The sequence below is a fragment of the Pollachius pollachius genome (assembly GCF_949987615.1).
Source record: "Pollachius pollachius genome assembly, chromosome: 20".
NCBI classification, from domain to species: Eukaryota; Metazoa; Chordata; class Actinopteri; order Gadiformes; family Gadidae; genus Pollachius; species Pollachius pollachius.
In genome coordinates, this window is record NC_136953.1 from 10,943,572 (window position 1) to 10,958,402 (window position 14,831).

General features: G+C 48.5%; 2 protein-coding genes across 3 annotated transcripts in view; both read left to right on the top strand.

Annotated features, from left to right (window-relative positions):
- Positions 1–213: 213 nt before the first annotated feature.
- On the top strand, positions 214–8,989 carry taf6l (TAF6-like RNA polymerase II, p300/CBP-associated factor (PCAF)-associated factor). The gene is made up of 11 exons (XM_079757793.1): positions 214–776; positions 872–958; positions 1,181–1,331; positions 1,416–1,466; positions 2,361–2,455; positions 3,133–3,207; positions 3,649–3,869; positions 4,772–4,904; positions 5,910–6,038; positions 6,940–7,511; positions 8,487–8,989. Exons 1-11 carry the CDS (start codon positions 630–632, stop codon positions 8,935–8,937), a joined length of 2,112 nt encoding a protein of 703 aa, XP_079613919.1. The 5' UTR covers positions 214–629; the 3' UTR covers positions 8,938–8,989.
- A 3,912-nt stretch (positions 8,990–12,901) lies between these two features.
- ehbp1l1a (EH domain binding protein 1-like 1a) overlaps positions 12,902–14,831 on the top strand; it is a 45,927-nt gene continuing 43,997 nt past the window's right edge. For both annotated transcript variants that reach the window (XM_079757869.1, XM_079757871.1), the window contains exon 1: positions 12,902–13,159. In XM_079757869.1, coding sequence (XP_079613995.1) covers positions 13,056–13,159 — 104 coding nt within the window. In that variant the 5' untranslated portion in view covers positions 12,902–13,055. The remainder of the gene's footprint in view (positions 13,160–14,831) is intronic.

Consider the following 14,831-nt stretch of genomic DNA (forward strand, 5'->3'; position numbering starts at 1 on the left):
AGCTCCGCCCCAAGTCCGCTGATGCGCGTAAACGCGGTATTTGCTCAATGACTTTCAATGGAATAAAAACATTGGTATTGGATTATATTAAATATAGGTGGGGATAATCAGTTTTGATATGCCAATATTCGGAAAATATTTTGTTGTATATTCCATACTTCAGCGCATAACTACTTCCGGGCCGTTCGTGGGGTCAAGTCTGCGAAAGTTCCTTCCCCGCCGCACGTCAACAATGGATGAGGACAACATAGTGAACCAGAACCCAAGTTTGCAGCAACGGGGACAAGCAATTTAATGTGTGTTCGATCATTTCGGAGGAACTAAACGTCCAAGTACTCAAAATGTATTGCAGTTTCTCCAGTGACGGTACACCTTGGGCATTTGCACAGCCTTGACAGGCTTGGATCTGAGTGTTTGGAATTTGTGCTCAATGCATTCATGCCTTTTTCCAAACCTTAATGCATACTGCAATCCCTCGTCTTGTGTAACACTTGACTGCTATTCTCCGAACTTTGGGTCCGCAGTCCAGAGCGCGCCGTGTCTGATTTCACTAGGTAAGGCGGGCTGAAACATCTGGAGTTGATTCGTTATTCCCTCGAAAAGCATCGACCGGTAAAGTGTCCGTTAGCATGGCGGACAGGGAGGAACGCCGTTTCGCGGAGGTGCCTCGGGAGTCCGTCAAACTCGTGGCCGAGAGTGCTGGCGTTGAGCTCAGCGACGATGTGGCAGCCCTGCTGGCGGAGGATGTGTGCTACCGACTCAGGGAAGCGACCCAGGTGAGAAAGGCTCGATGGACCATCTGCACTATGTGTCCTGTTTCAACGTGTACGTGTAGAAGTGACACCTTCTCCTTTATATTTCATCAATTCAGAGTAGCTCTCAATTCATGAGACACGCCAAGAGGAGGAAGCTGACGGTCGAGGACTTCAACAGAGCCCTGCGGTGGAGCAATGTGGAGGTAAAGGGTCACCGTAGTAGGGGGATGCTTTTAAGATCCAGCATGTTTAGCATCAGTCAGCCTATTGCTCCATCAAAGGAACTAACTATGGAGGTTATTACGTTTAAATAGTTCACTGCAGGGTGTTTGATGCCACAAATCCACATCTTTGCATGTGGATATAGGTATTGGAGTATAATTGCCGTTGGTCATGCTATTCATTGTTCGTGCTTGTGTCACCAGGCCATCTGTGGCTATGGCGCCCAGGACGTCTTGCCCTTCCGTTCAATCAAGGAAGGGGAGCTGTTCTTCGTAGAGGACCGGGACATTAACCTGGTAGAGTTGGCACTAGCTACCAACATCCCCAAAGGCTGTGCTGAAACGATGGTCCGAGGTAAGTCCCGCTGGTAACCGCTCAAGTCTTCTTAACACTGTCAATCTGCTGTCAGTGGCTTATCTTGGTTTCTCTTCCCGATAGTAAATGTTTCCTACCTGGATGGTAAAGGCAACCTGGAGCCTCAAGGAACAGGTAATATACCAGATCATGACACAGGTTAAAGGTGCTGTCGGTGAGATGCAAGTGCTTTGCTTTCAGTGGAATTTGTTAGAAAGGGCATAGCCATCGTCCACTATCAGCGAGTCAAATCTTCCGGATACTTTGTAAAACTCCAGGCCCACCGATCCGTCCTGCAGACATTTCAGACGTCTCTTTTTGAGTCTGTCATCGCATTCCGCCTTACCGCCTGGTGTGGTTCCCTGAGCCACATCCATCTCCACCCCCTGAACGAGATCACCCGCATAAGCAGCCAAACCATCGGACCGGAGCAGGAGTCTCTGGGCAGCGTTCACAGGAGCCAGACCATTGGTTAAAGGACTAACCGTTGCGACCACCTCCCCGTGGGACACAGAGACAGGCCACCGCCGTTCAGATTAATTTCTGCGTTATGAAATTATTTTTTTTATTTTGGTTATTAAAACCTTTTTAACCGCTTAGTGAACCGTGTACCACATCTGAGATCAGACTGGCCACTTCACACTGCTTTTAACATGCACTTGTTTGTCATAATGCACTTTTACGTCACATGTCTTAATGCAATTAAATTTTCCCATGCAAACAAAGCTCTTAATTGATCTCTTCCCCGATTGGTTCAGGGAATCAAACTCACCTGTCAGTCAAAGATGCGGGAATTGCAACAATTCTCAGAGAAACATATGGAGGGAGGGAGGGGGGGTGCAGAGAGGCATTGGACGTTTATTTGGGCTGTATAGTTTCCAGACGTTGCTAGTTTCAGCTCTCTCATCACAGCCCTTGAATCTGGCCTACAACAGCTTTAACACGTCACTTGTTTCAATTGACGACCCGTCCAAATGTTTTTAAATATATCATGAATGAATCCACGTGTTCCTCTGTTCATCACCACAGTTCCCAGCGCTGTGCAGACCCTCTCTGACGACCTTCTGAAATACTACCAGCAGATCACACGCGCCATCCTGGGAGAGGACCCGCACCTCATGAAGGTAGCTTTGAGCCCCCCCCATAAAAATTGGTGGAAAGACTGCACCCACCTCCGTTGTCTGCCATTATTGTATTTAGAAAAATGACAATAATGTGGAAAAATACTAATGGCAAAACATTGTTCTGCATAAAAGAATCACAAACAAACATGCTGATACTGTGGGTGGCATTAGCTCATGAATGGCTATTAGACTAAATTTAGGAATTATATAAAGGAAAAAAGGTACACAAGGGACTTAATAATATCCAATTCATATTTGGTCATGTAAAACAGAAGCAACAATATGAAACCCAAACGGTTGGATGGCAGCAAATTTCAGACCAAAAACCTGTGTTTGCGTTGACATTAATGCCATTAGGGTCTAAAGGTGCCCTTACATGCTGTTTGTGGGGATGCTGTGACACGCAGTCATGGGATGACCCAGTTTCAACTGGAATCCCTGCATCTGAACCCTCACCTCACTAGAACCTATCTGATGGCACATCCTGGCTGTGCACGTGCACGTCAGCACCGTGCACGCGCATGTCGGCACCGTGCACATGCACATCGCCACCGTGCACGTCGGAACCATTCACACGCACCATTCGGCACTGTTTTTTATTTGTGTGAGTGCCTGTACTGTAAAATACGGCTAATATATAACACATGGGTAATCCTCTGAATGTTAATCTGTTTCAGGTGGCTTTGCTTGACCTCCAGTCTAACTCCAAGATGGCGGCCTTGCTGCCGTATTTTGTTTACGTCATCAGCGGGGTATGTTTTCAGTCTTTGAATTATTTACTTCACACATTCACATTCATACAAATAAAGTGCACATGAGCTCAGGCTATACGCATGGCCGCTATGTTTCGCTGTGAAAATAGCTTTCTGCCAACATTTAATCACCAGGATAACAATTTTGAAATAAGTAAATAAGTGAAATAAGCAATTCTACACATTTGTGTAAGTAAGCCTATTTTTTTGCTATCGAATTCTGCTCGCTGAAACACACCTAAAGTATTCATCCCGCAGTTCTACGATTATAGAAATGATGTTCGAATTATCATCCCAACGATCTTTATTTATTGTAGAATCAATCAACAATGATTTGATTCATGAAGATATCATGAATTATATTAAGAATATTTACATTGATAACATGATGGTCTACAGTGGCGGCTCCCTAACCTTTGACCCCCCGCTGTCCCCTTGCAGGTGAAGTCTGTGAGCCACGACCTGGAGCAGCTCAACAGGCTGCTGCACATGGTGAAGAGCCTCATCCAGAACCCCTATCTCTACCTGGGCTCCTACGTGCGCAGCCTGGTGTCCAGCGTCATGTACTGCATCCTGGAGCCGTTGGCCGCCTCCATCAACCCCCTCAACGACCACTGGACCCTGCGCGACTACGCCGCCCTGCTGCTCAGCCACATCTTCTGGTGAGGCCCCGCCCCCCCAAACCCGCGGTGCGTTCAGGTGCACCTGTGGTAGAAAATAACCGAGTTCTATCACTTCAACTAATTAAGAGAGCAAAAGAAATCGAGGGGTCCGGAGCAAGTATGACAAAAAGACTTTATCGTCACAAAGACAACAACAAAGCCGAGTAGTTTGCAAAGCACTGCCGGTCAACAGATCCCGGCCTCTTTTTTATCCTCACATACAAAGCTGTTTCTTGTTTGAGGTGTCCGCCCACGGCCACCCATGGCCGATCAGTCATAAATCTCTTTAAGCGAGTGGCTGGCAACACTAATCTAAAACACCGGGCTGACGTCAGCACGCATTGACCCCATAGCCTCTGGTGACGTGTTGGCCTCTAACTCACGCTCAGACCCCGGACTCCCTGACGATGTGTCAAGTCCTAGATAAGAGTCCAGGGACGTTTTTAGATGCTTTCTACCATTAGATATATAGGCCTAATAATAATCAAGGTTTGCCTTAGAATATAGTCATTAATTTTTTCCATACACCTGGTAAAAGTCGTGTTTTCGTCTCGCGTGTATGGTTGGTATTGCGTTGCTAGTGGATAGTGCTTTGTTCTTGGAGGATTTCCGGAAAATGTGGGGGGAATGTTTTGAGAAAGCATTTCTTCTGCGTAAAGTTGTGTATAACTCCTAGGATTTTTTTGGTTGACAGGTGCTAAGCTTTCCCGATCTACTTATTTCCTCCAGTATGACGAATAATAATAACCTAAAGGCACCCCTGTGTACAGTATGGCCTTTTATGGACTAGATAATGAAGAGGGACTGGGAAGTGGGTGGAGAGGGAAACGGAATCGAAATCTCTTTTTTTGAAGCATGTAGAGGTGGAATCTTAATTGTCTCCGTTCATTTGAACCGACCAGGTCCCATGGCGACCTGGTGAGCGGGCTGTACCACCAGATCCTGCTGTCCCTCCAGAAGGTCCTGTCGGACCCGGTCCGCCCCCTGTGCTCTCACTACGGGGCGGTGGTGGGCCTCCACGCCCTGGGCTGGAAGGTACCGTCCAACCCTTCCATTTCCCTCCATTTCATTGTCTCTACGATCTATTCTATTTTTCCCCAATCCTTTTGATTGATTGATTAATTAAGACTTAAGTTTTTATTCGATTTTAACGTTCTCTGCAAAAATTGAATCTTAAATCCTCTCGTAATGTTCACACTACTTTAAAATGTAACCAATGTCTTTTTCTTGTTTTATATTGTTTAAGTTTTAATCGTGTTGAATTTCACATACACACACGGGATGTTCCATTTGCACACTACCACTAGAGGGCAGACCAACGTCTACTGCGATCTACTCCTCTAATATTTACACTACATGCACATATTAAACCTCTTAACTGTGGAGCTCAACTTGGTGATTATGGACGGCTCATAAAAAGTATTATCACGATTGCTTCTATATTTAATAAGATGGCTAACTTGGAAACGCTCCATACACGTACAGTGTAGCCCCTGTAACCATGGGAACCATAATAAGAAACCTGCCACAGATTACATAGGGCTGAGGGGTCTTGAAGTTTGTCCCCAGTGTATTCTGCTTGGCAGCAGATGATGCACACACACAATTAGGAACACTGCTCTGTTCTCGCATACTAAACATACATAAATTATAAATGTACTCCTGCTAGTGCTACTAAGGCTATTGCACATTACCTTATGGTACATTACTGACGTTTTTACAATAAGTGCATTCAACCAGGAAGCAACAAACCAGAAATTCCCAGAGCCACGCGAGAACATAAAATAAACCCAATTAGCAAAACCACTTAAAGTGCTACATTATAAACACAACAGGGCTACTGTATTATTTTCTTTTCCACGGGCCAACATTCAACCTCAAATGATGAATTATTCAGCCTTAGGCAGAAGACCTATAGGGTCTGGTCTGTTTGGATTCCCTTGGGGAGCTCGGTCCGCTATTTTGGATCCGGGTGGAGCCAACATGGGGGATGGTGGCTGATCCTGCGCTGTGTGTGTGTGTGTGTGTGTGTGTCCCCAGGCGGTGGAGAGGGTGCTGTACCCCCACCTGCCGGCCTACTGGGCCAACCTGCAGGCGGTGCTCGACGACTACTCTGTGTCCAACGCCCAGGTGAAGGCGGACGGACACAAGGTCTACGGAGCCATCCTCGTGAGTACCACAACCAGGGAAAATAACCCCCCACGATAGAGAATGGGTGGAAGGCAGCGGTGTTATGGTTGTTACTGTTTTGGGGGTACTTTGCTAATAAAGGCAAGGCGAGGCAAGGCAACTTTATTTATACAGCACTTTTTATACACGAGGCAGACTCAAAGGGCTTCACATTGAAACACCGTCATAAAATAAAATAATAAAGTAAAAAACAAACAAAAGGCAAGTTAAAAAATACCTTGTAGAAATCACACAATAAAATGAAGTAATAAAATACAATACATATGTAAGAGAAAATAAGCGAATATGACGAAAAGTTGGCAAGTGTTTTTTCTGTGGGTAAATATTAGGTGAGCTAGTGAGATTCACCGGAAGGCAAGATGGGCCCTATTCCAAGAAGCTAGATTTCCAGTGCAACAGGATACGTTTGAATTCAGCGGAAGCCATGACTTTTGGTTTCATAATCCAACGTCAGACTACCTCAGTTCGGTTACCATGGCAACTCACGCTGTCAGCCTCACCTGGAGCAAAACCCGGTTCATAGCGGGTGAGCTCTGAGATAGTCAGTGGGGACTTCTCTCTATCGGCTCCTTGGCTGAGATCACGGCAACAAACCACTTCAAATGATCATATCCAATGCCTCCTTGTTAGTAATGCAGAAGCTCTTAGAAGCTCTTCCTCTTTATTAGTGTGTCTCCTTTATCCCTGGACCTAATGTGTCCTCCTTCTGTCGCTGATACTCATGAACTGAACTTTAGGAGTAATGTATTGAAATGGTACACAACCTTCCGATATGAAGTCTCCGTCGTCGTACTAGGGCTGAACGACCAATCACATCCAAACCGACATTGCGATGTAATAGAATAGAACGCAGGGAGTCAACTCACTGTGACTCCCTCAGGTGGCGGTGGAGCGGCTCCTCAAGATGAAGGCCCTCTCCCTGTCCCAGCCGGCCGAGGGGCCCCGGGGCACCGGGGCCGGCCGGCAGGACCCGGGCCCCGGGCCGGGCCACCGGGTCAGCTCCCCGGGCCTCAGCCCCCCGCCGGAGCCCCTGTCGGAGGCGGCGCTGGGCATCGCCAGCCACCTGCAGGCGGGCGGCGCCGGCTGCCCCTGGGAGGCCTGGAGCCCCGTGCCGCTGCCCGCCATGTACGGCGAGCTCTACTCCTTCTTCGGGGACAGCCTGGCGGTCCGCTTCAGCACGGGGCCCGGCGCCGAGGGCCGCGGGCCGGGCGGCGGCGGCGGGGGCGGCGGCGGCCTAGGCCCGGGGGGCGTCTCCCCGCCCCGCGCCCTACCCCAGCTGGGCATGGCGGCCAAGGACCGCCCCCCGGGCCCCGCCCACCCGGACACGGCCCGCAAGATGCCCCAGCTCACGGCCAACCTGAGCCTCAGCCCGCGGCGCGACGGGAGCCCCCGCGGCGGCGGCGGCGGCGGCGAGCCCGCCCCCCCCAGCCTGGCGGCCACAGGCCTGAGCAGGTAGGCACGGCAACGGGACTCCCCTCGGATTGCTCACTGTCGCTCGCTGGTGCTCGTGTGTCACGAGGACGCGCCCCTCTCGACCACTGGCATCGGGTTCCAGAAGCTTAAAGGGGACCTGTTCCACCGCCAGGCGGGAGTGGGATCGGCCTTACGAGCCGTTTCGAAAAATCTGCCCCATATGACATCCCTAGCGGGCGTGTCCGCCTAGATGTGGGACCGATAGATGAGCAACGTTTACTGCAGTCCACTGGGTGGGGTGGTCGACTGATCTATCCAGCGCACATCTAGGTGGACACCCCCGCTGGTGATGTCAAATGGGGAAGATTTTCGAAACGGCTCGTAAGGCCGATCCCACTCCCGCCTGGTGGTATAATGCGTCTCCTTTAAGAACCACTGTATTCCTACTTATTAACTTGTAGTTTGTAAGTATGGGCTATAGGGCTCGTACATCGTGACCTCGCGTTGCAAGGCCGCCGCCATTTTGGGAGCATAGGAGTTTTAGAATTTTTTTATGTAGGTAGTCTACTTTTTTTTTTGCCCCCAGCCTCAGGAGATATTGTTGTGCTTGTAACTGCCTTTGAAGCATTGGTCATACGAGTTTTGGCAAAACAAAGTTAAGGATTTAAGGCATGCTGAATCCTCTTAGCATGGCGTAGTTTCTCCAACTAAACATCCCATGATGCATTCTGATGTACAAGCCCTCTAAAGTCTGGTCCTAAAGCTTAAGATCTCATTCGGTAAAGACATTCAAAAACCAGAAACTCTCCAGTCCCTTTAAACGGCGCCTCCACTCTGCCCTCGGCCTCTGATGCCACGTGCCGCTGGGTCGATTCCTGGCTCAGACCAGCCCCGACCTGCTCGGTCATCAAAAACAACATATAATTACTTTTGGTAAAAGATCTTTCATTTAGCAACATTGCCCAGGTCATAACTGACCTCTTCCCCTCCTGTTTCCTCCCTCTGTGTCCTCAGGCCGCTGGCCCGCTCTTCCTCCTCCTCCTCCTCCTCCTCCTCGGCCCAGCGCTCCCGGGCCTCCTCGTCCCGGCCCGGCCAGCGCGCGGCGGGCCCGTCCCGCGACGTCTTCCCCAAGGCCCGCTTCACCGCCCCGCCGGCCGGGGGCGGCACGCCCACCTTCACCTTCCTCATCGGCGGGCGCCAGATGGGCCGCCGCTGCCAGGGAAGACGGCCGTTCCTCACGGCGTTCGCGCCGGCCGCCCCGGCGCCGCCCTCCCTGACCACCTCCGTCCCCGCCTCCTCCTCCGCTCTCGCCGCCGCCGCCACGGCCGTAGCTCCGCCCCCGGCGCCTCCGCTCCCTTCCCTGCCGCCGCGAACCTACGCCCACAAGCTGCCCGTCATCGGCAGGGTGAGCAAGCCGGTGCGGCGCTGGGCCTGCTCCCACTACTCCCTCCACCTGCCCCTCTGAGCCTGCAGGGGGCGCTGTGTACATAGCTCTCAGTTTGATAGAATAAAAATAAAACATGGAATACCCGGTGAGTAGCTTCTCCTTGATTCGTGTGAGTTGGGGCGCATTTTGTGGGGTTTGATATGCAGAGTAGACCAAGAAAAGAGACAAATGGACATCTACCTTAGATTTGTTCTTCACCGTTCCGCAACAGAAATGACTCCGTGATGGTCCCCTTATTAGTCAATTCCCGAAACAGCCACTGGATGTCGCCATAAGACAAGATGCTCTGACGCCATCTGTCAGGATTTTTAACAAGAGGTCAAAAGGTACTTTTCGTCAAGTTTTATTTCGCTTTCCGTCCGATTCTACATCCGTTTTTTTAAATCTGGAACTAGAAATGTCTTCCTTTTGTAAATAATCCTAACCATTTTTTAATGTGTCAGCAACAAAGCCTTATCACAGTCGGTCTACAAAGATATGCAACCACCCTCTTGCTACGGCTCCATGTCTGACTACGCCTTCTGTTGTCACAAGGAGTTAAGTTATCGCGGTGGAGCAGCAGGGAAGGCTTCCAAATATAGGTCCATAACCAGGCTCTGAAATGAACACCTGCCCAGTGCAGCTCAATTGTCGCATCAGATAGATAAACTAGATTTGAACATAGGTTACAGTAACTAAATAACCCATTGCCTGTATGAGATTTTAACTTGACATTTATTTTATATTTTACATTCTGAATAATTGAGACATATGGTACCACAATGGGAGGTTGTTACAGGAAGGCACTTTACCCTTATTTGACCTGATCAAGCTGGACAAAAATAATTAAATCAAACTATTTAATGAATAAGACATGAAATGAAAGAAGGCTGATCACATCGTCAATCAATCGGTAGGCTTTTGCATATGAACATGCCGAATAGGAAACTAAAATAGCATTGTTGGACATTTTCCATAGCATAGGGTGATGCAACACATTCCCAAACATCTTAATTTACTGAACTGACATTTGTTTTGATTTGAGAGCTATGCGGTCAGAATTGGAAAGCAGAATGGTATTTCCTTCAGAGATCTTCTGTTCCGCCCCTTATGTAGGGCAGGGATTTGATAGCACACGCTTTTATCCAGACAAGACGGGTGGAGGAAATCAGGGATGAGACGCTATGAGTCTGGGCCCAGTCATGCCTTAATCTCTAGCGCGCGCGCACACACACACACACACACACACACACACACACACACACACACACACACACACACACACACACACACACACACACACACACACACACACACACACACACACACTCTACTAGGGCAGCTATGTTATCTGGTTTCTACCTGAGGGTATTTTTCGAAGTGTTGTGTGCTTTAAGGAGCGGTCTGCTCTCACCTGTAACTGAATACAGCTACTCAGCTTGTAAGCAGTATGTACACAGACATAGATCGATAATGTGTTTCTATTGGTGGGGGTGGGCGGGAACCAATTGTTAATTGAGTTAGGAAATCTAAAACCGCATGATTAGCTTCTATTACATTAGAAATTGATTTCTTTGGTTTCATTTCTATTTAACTTTTAAATGACAATAAATAACGCAGGCAATCCCCTGAAACGTGAGTAACCAAACACCTGAGTCATTGCACGGTTCCCCACCATTGACACCATGCCCTTTAGGAGCTACTGTACCCGGACGTTACACGCATGTACCCAGACGCGCGCACACACTGACTCACACACACACACGCACGCAGTATAAGGGCTTGGATTGTTGGGTCACGTGATTCACCAATCAGCGGACATCCGTAGGCACAAAGCGTCCTCTGTATCGTAGCGTCGTGGGGCAGCGGGATCTGACGACTCATAACGTCATCTGCGGTGTGGGTCCTTGTCACCGTTTACTTGACAACGGTGAAGTTAACAACTGTGTTAATAGGGGCAGGGAACGGGGGGTCGGGGGGTTCAACAATGCAATGCGCACGCTTTTTCGTTCACGTGATTGTAAATCATGCTCTAATACCGGTAGGTGGGGGGGGGGGGGGATCTGTCCATGTCTTTGGGCGTAATGGACAGCTGTCCCGAGTGACGGGCGACAGGTGCCTGAGCGGAGCCTGGGCTATATTTACTAAGGTCACGGGCGACGTTTGGTTGGGGAGTCTCCCGTATGTGTGCGTGATGAAAGCAATAGATCACGACTCCCCTCGAAGCGGGTGAATATCAGATTGGCGAAAGCCTCTGGGTGCCCTGAAACTGAGCACGTTTCTTTTTTGTTGTCGTGAAAGCACAGGGAATAGTGCCAACGACATCTCGTGGCGAGACCTAAAACGTGATATGGTATCTCTTCACACCCAATGGGTTTTCAATCCAATAGGACGCCCTCCCGTTCTTTGATGTATGCAAATGGTTAAATTATGAGCAAACACACCCGGTACACTTACAAAGGCGACCTCAGTTCTGCTATGAACCTCTCCCGCACACGTCAAAGAGCTGCTTCCTCTCTCCCACATCCCCTTTCCTACAGGTGGCATTCAAGCACTTACATGCCCTATAGATTATTTATTTTCAACAACAGGATGCACAGCGGGCCGCCGGCGTAGTGTGGCCGTCTAACAGGAAGTACATTAAGCCAGGGGGCCCGTGTGTACATCCAACAGAAACAAACCCAAAACATGGGTATAATGTAGTTATTCCCAGCTCGGTGGAACAATGGAGGAGCTATTTAAGGTGGATTCTCACACTGCTGTGCTCTGGGTGGGTGGCCAGCATTGTGTGTGGCATTTTAAAGAGAAATGGTTATATATATTTATGGTTATATATATATATTATAGTTTACATTTGAATGTAGCCATTTGAATGTAATGTGTGTGTGAGAATATTGCTTAACTTATGGCAATGTAGTTCCATATAGTGAGGTTATAGTAGCGCTGTGTTACATATTAATTCCTGTGTAATGATACATGTACCATTAGTGTTATCTCACTCTGACATATTGTGTGCAGTGACATTTTCTGACTTAAAGTCACAAACCATTTAAAAAACTTTCGTTTGTGAGGACAGCAGTTGACCAGTTTTTTCACGACGTCTCCACCACCGTAAACAGAAATCCAGCTCATAGAAGAAGGATGATTCCCTATTGGTCTTTAACACAAACCCCACCCAAATCCAGCTGCTTCCTTGACTGGAGGGGTGGGGGAAAGGGTGGCGTTCCTACACTGGCTGACGGACTGATGTCGGTGCTAGTCCACAACGTATGTCCTTGGGGCTAACGGACAAGTCACTCAACAATAGCTAAGCTACCGACTCTAAAGTGGTTGAGTTGTAACGTCATTATTTCCTTTATTCCCCCTGTAGGTTAATACACCGCCACAACAGAAGCATTAACCCACAATGGACTCATCGGTCCAGCATCGCGCTCTATGTTTTGATCTCACTGTTGACGGTTGCACAAGTTTTCCTACTGGTTTCCATTGAAATCCAGATATCACTTTGTTTTTAAGTATTTTGCATAGACCTGGGCATGCACCCTTTCCATACCAACAGGTGGGCTCTCTACAGACATTTAAAAAGTTCCAGTCAAATGCGGTACATTGCTCGCCCTCATTAGGTAGGCCAGATATTCAGGCCAAGCCTGAATATCACATTAAATGAAACAACCCCTGCCCCATTAGTAGTATTGATATCTCTGTTTTGCTTCAACACAGCCGGGACAGATCTGTGTATCTGTATTGTGAGGGGTCCTGGAGATAGCCAGATGCTAAGGCCATGACCTCAGTGGAGAGGTATCCTTTTAGCACTGGCAGTACGCATGATGAAAATATTGTCACCCTGTTCTATGCAGACTAGCTGGCCCCAGCCAGAACAGCGACGTGCGTTTGTTTTGCTGCTAATCCGTTGCATAGGGGGACATGTGAATACAGCGCAGCACTGTGTGTCTGTATGTGTGTAGGTGTGTGTGCGTTGCTCCACACACACTCCCGTCACACAGAAGGGCAGAGAGCAGTTTCAGTTTTCTCTCTCCACATTGACGAGCCCACAGGGGTTGTCGACGCGCAAGACGTGGATAACTTTTATTCTTTCGTATCATTCTTTCAACCCCACCGATGTCCGTTCACCCTGCACTTGATCCGAGAGCCCGAGCATGACTTCTGTTTGGAAACGGCTCCAGCGAGTGGGCAAGAAAGCCTCTAAGTTTCAGTACGCGGCGACTTACCAAGAACTGCTAGTAGAATGCACGCACAAATGGTAAGACCCTCTCCGTGTTACACACGCTTTTTAGCCTCTCGTTAAAGCCGATTGTGTTGTTAAGTTTAGAATCTGTATATGTCGTGTCACACAATGACCTCATGTCAGTTTCTCTGCCTTCTTTGCGGGATCGGCGATCGCGATCAGCACTTCTTCAGTGCTGGTGTCCACCCTATGAGGTTTAACCAGATGCTGTTTGCAGGAAGCGCGTGGGGAACAGCGAAAGTCACGCCCGAGATGCCTTCAAGTGCAGCCTGCCTCTATAGATATCTGTATATAATACTGCTAGCCGGGCAAGCACTTCCGCGTCAGTTGAACCATGTTGTATTGCATGTGTCGTGGGATCTTGGTAGCCCTAATAACGTCTGTTACTTAAGGGGATATTATTAAGATCGCTGCTACCCTGAGCCTCACAGGTTGAAGGCTGTGAACCATCAGTACCAGTTTCAGTACCTGTGACTTATTGTTAGTATAACGCCATGCACGGCAGGCAAGACTGTTGTAAGCACTACTGCGTCATATCATGCGATGAACAATATTCTGTTTCGGCTATTGGGTTATGATATAACCTTATTTGGTGTTTTAGTTTTGTTTATCGGGACGTGATCGATCGTGTTTCTTGGGGCTGTGGTGCCACCGTTTAAATGCACGTTATAGGCGGATCGAAAATGGTTTTCGTAAAGTCAATATGCTGTTAATGCGATAATATGCCTGATTACGTGTGCAGAATGCACACATTTCAATTTGATCCCCTGATGTAATGCAATGAAGAAGCCGTCTCCTCATGTGACGCACTGACTCGTAGTCCTGGGTGCATCCACGAGTGAGTGATAAACACACGCACGTATAGACACACGCACGGCCGCCTGCGCGCGACTACACAAGCACACGCACGCACATAAACCCAGACGCGCATAACCAGATGCAGACACGCAGACGCACACAGACAGACAGAGGTGTGTGTGTGTGTGTGTGTGTGTGTGTGTGTGTGTGTGTTAAGTGTGCGCGCGTGTGTGAGAGAGAGAACGTTAAACGTATGTAGGTAGAGCAAATGTAATGAGGTGTTGCCCTCAATACATTTGCCCTAATGAATGGGTTCGTAAGACACCCTCCAAAAACATTGAACTAACTATCATGAAAACAAAAAATAAGAAAACTTGATTGTATTTGTGTAATTAAAACATGCATTAGCATTGTTGAATCAATGAAATGAGTGCTTATTGAAAAACAGAGGCCTCTGTGTCTAAAAACCGCTTCTGAGACCCGAGGGAGAAAGGCAAGCTGCTCTGGCTCGTGGATCAGGAGTGCGTGTTTAGTTGTCACTTGTTGTTGTGCACTGTCACTCCTCTGCTCTGCACATGGGCCCAGCTCCATTAAGCCCGGGCCTTGGCTTGCACCGCCAGCTAACACTTAGTTTACGCTACACACACACAGTGTTTATCCCCCCCCCCCCCCACACACACACACACACACACTCACACACTGTACGTACTCTCATTATATACACCAGAAGCAGGTATCGACAGGCTTTGTTTCTCCTTCTTGGTTAGCTTTCATTCCGTTGGGCTGCTCTCATCAAACCAAAGATAGACCTGAGATTATTCTGGACTGGCCAGTTGGGGATTGCAACCGGTGAAGTGATGGTGTATCGTTGGGCCTTGTGTGTCTCTGT

Coding starts and splice junctions, on each gene's coding strand:
- taf6l (XM_079757793.1), top strand. CDS start 630: ATGGCGGACAGGGAGGAACGCCGTTTCGCGGAGGTGCCTCGGGAGTCC. Junction 777..871: donor GACTCAGGGAAGCGACCCAG/GTGAGAAAGGCT, acceptor TCATCAATTCAG/AGTAGCTCTCAATTCATGAG. Junction 959..1,180: donor TGCGGTGGAGCAATGTGGAG/GTAAAGGGTCAC, acceptor TTGTGTCACCAG/GCCATCTGTGGCTATGGCGC.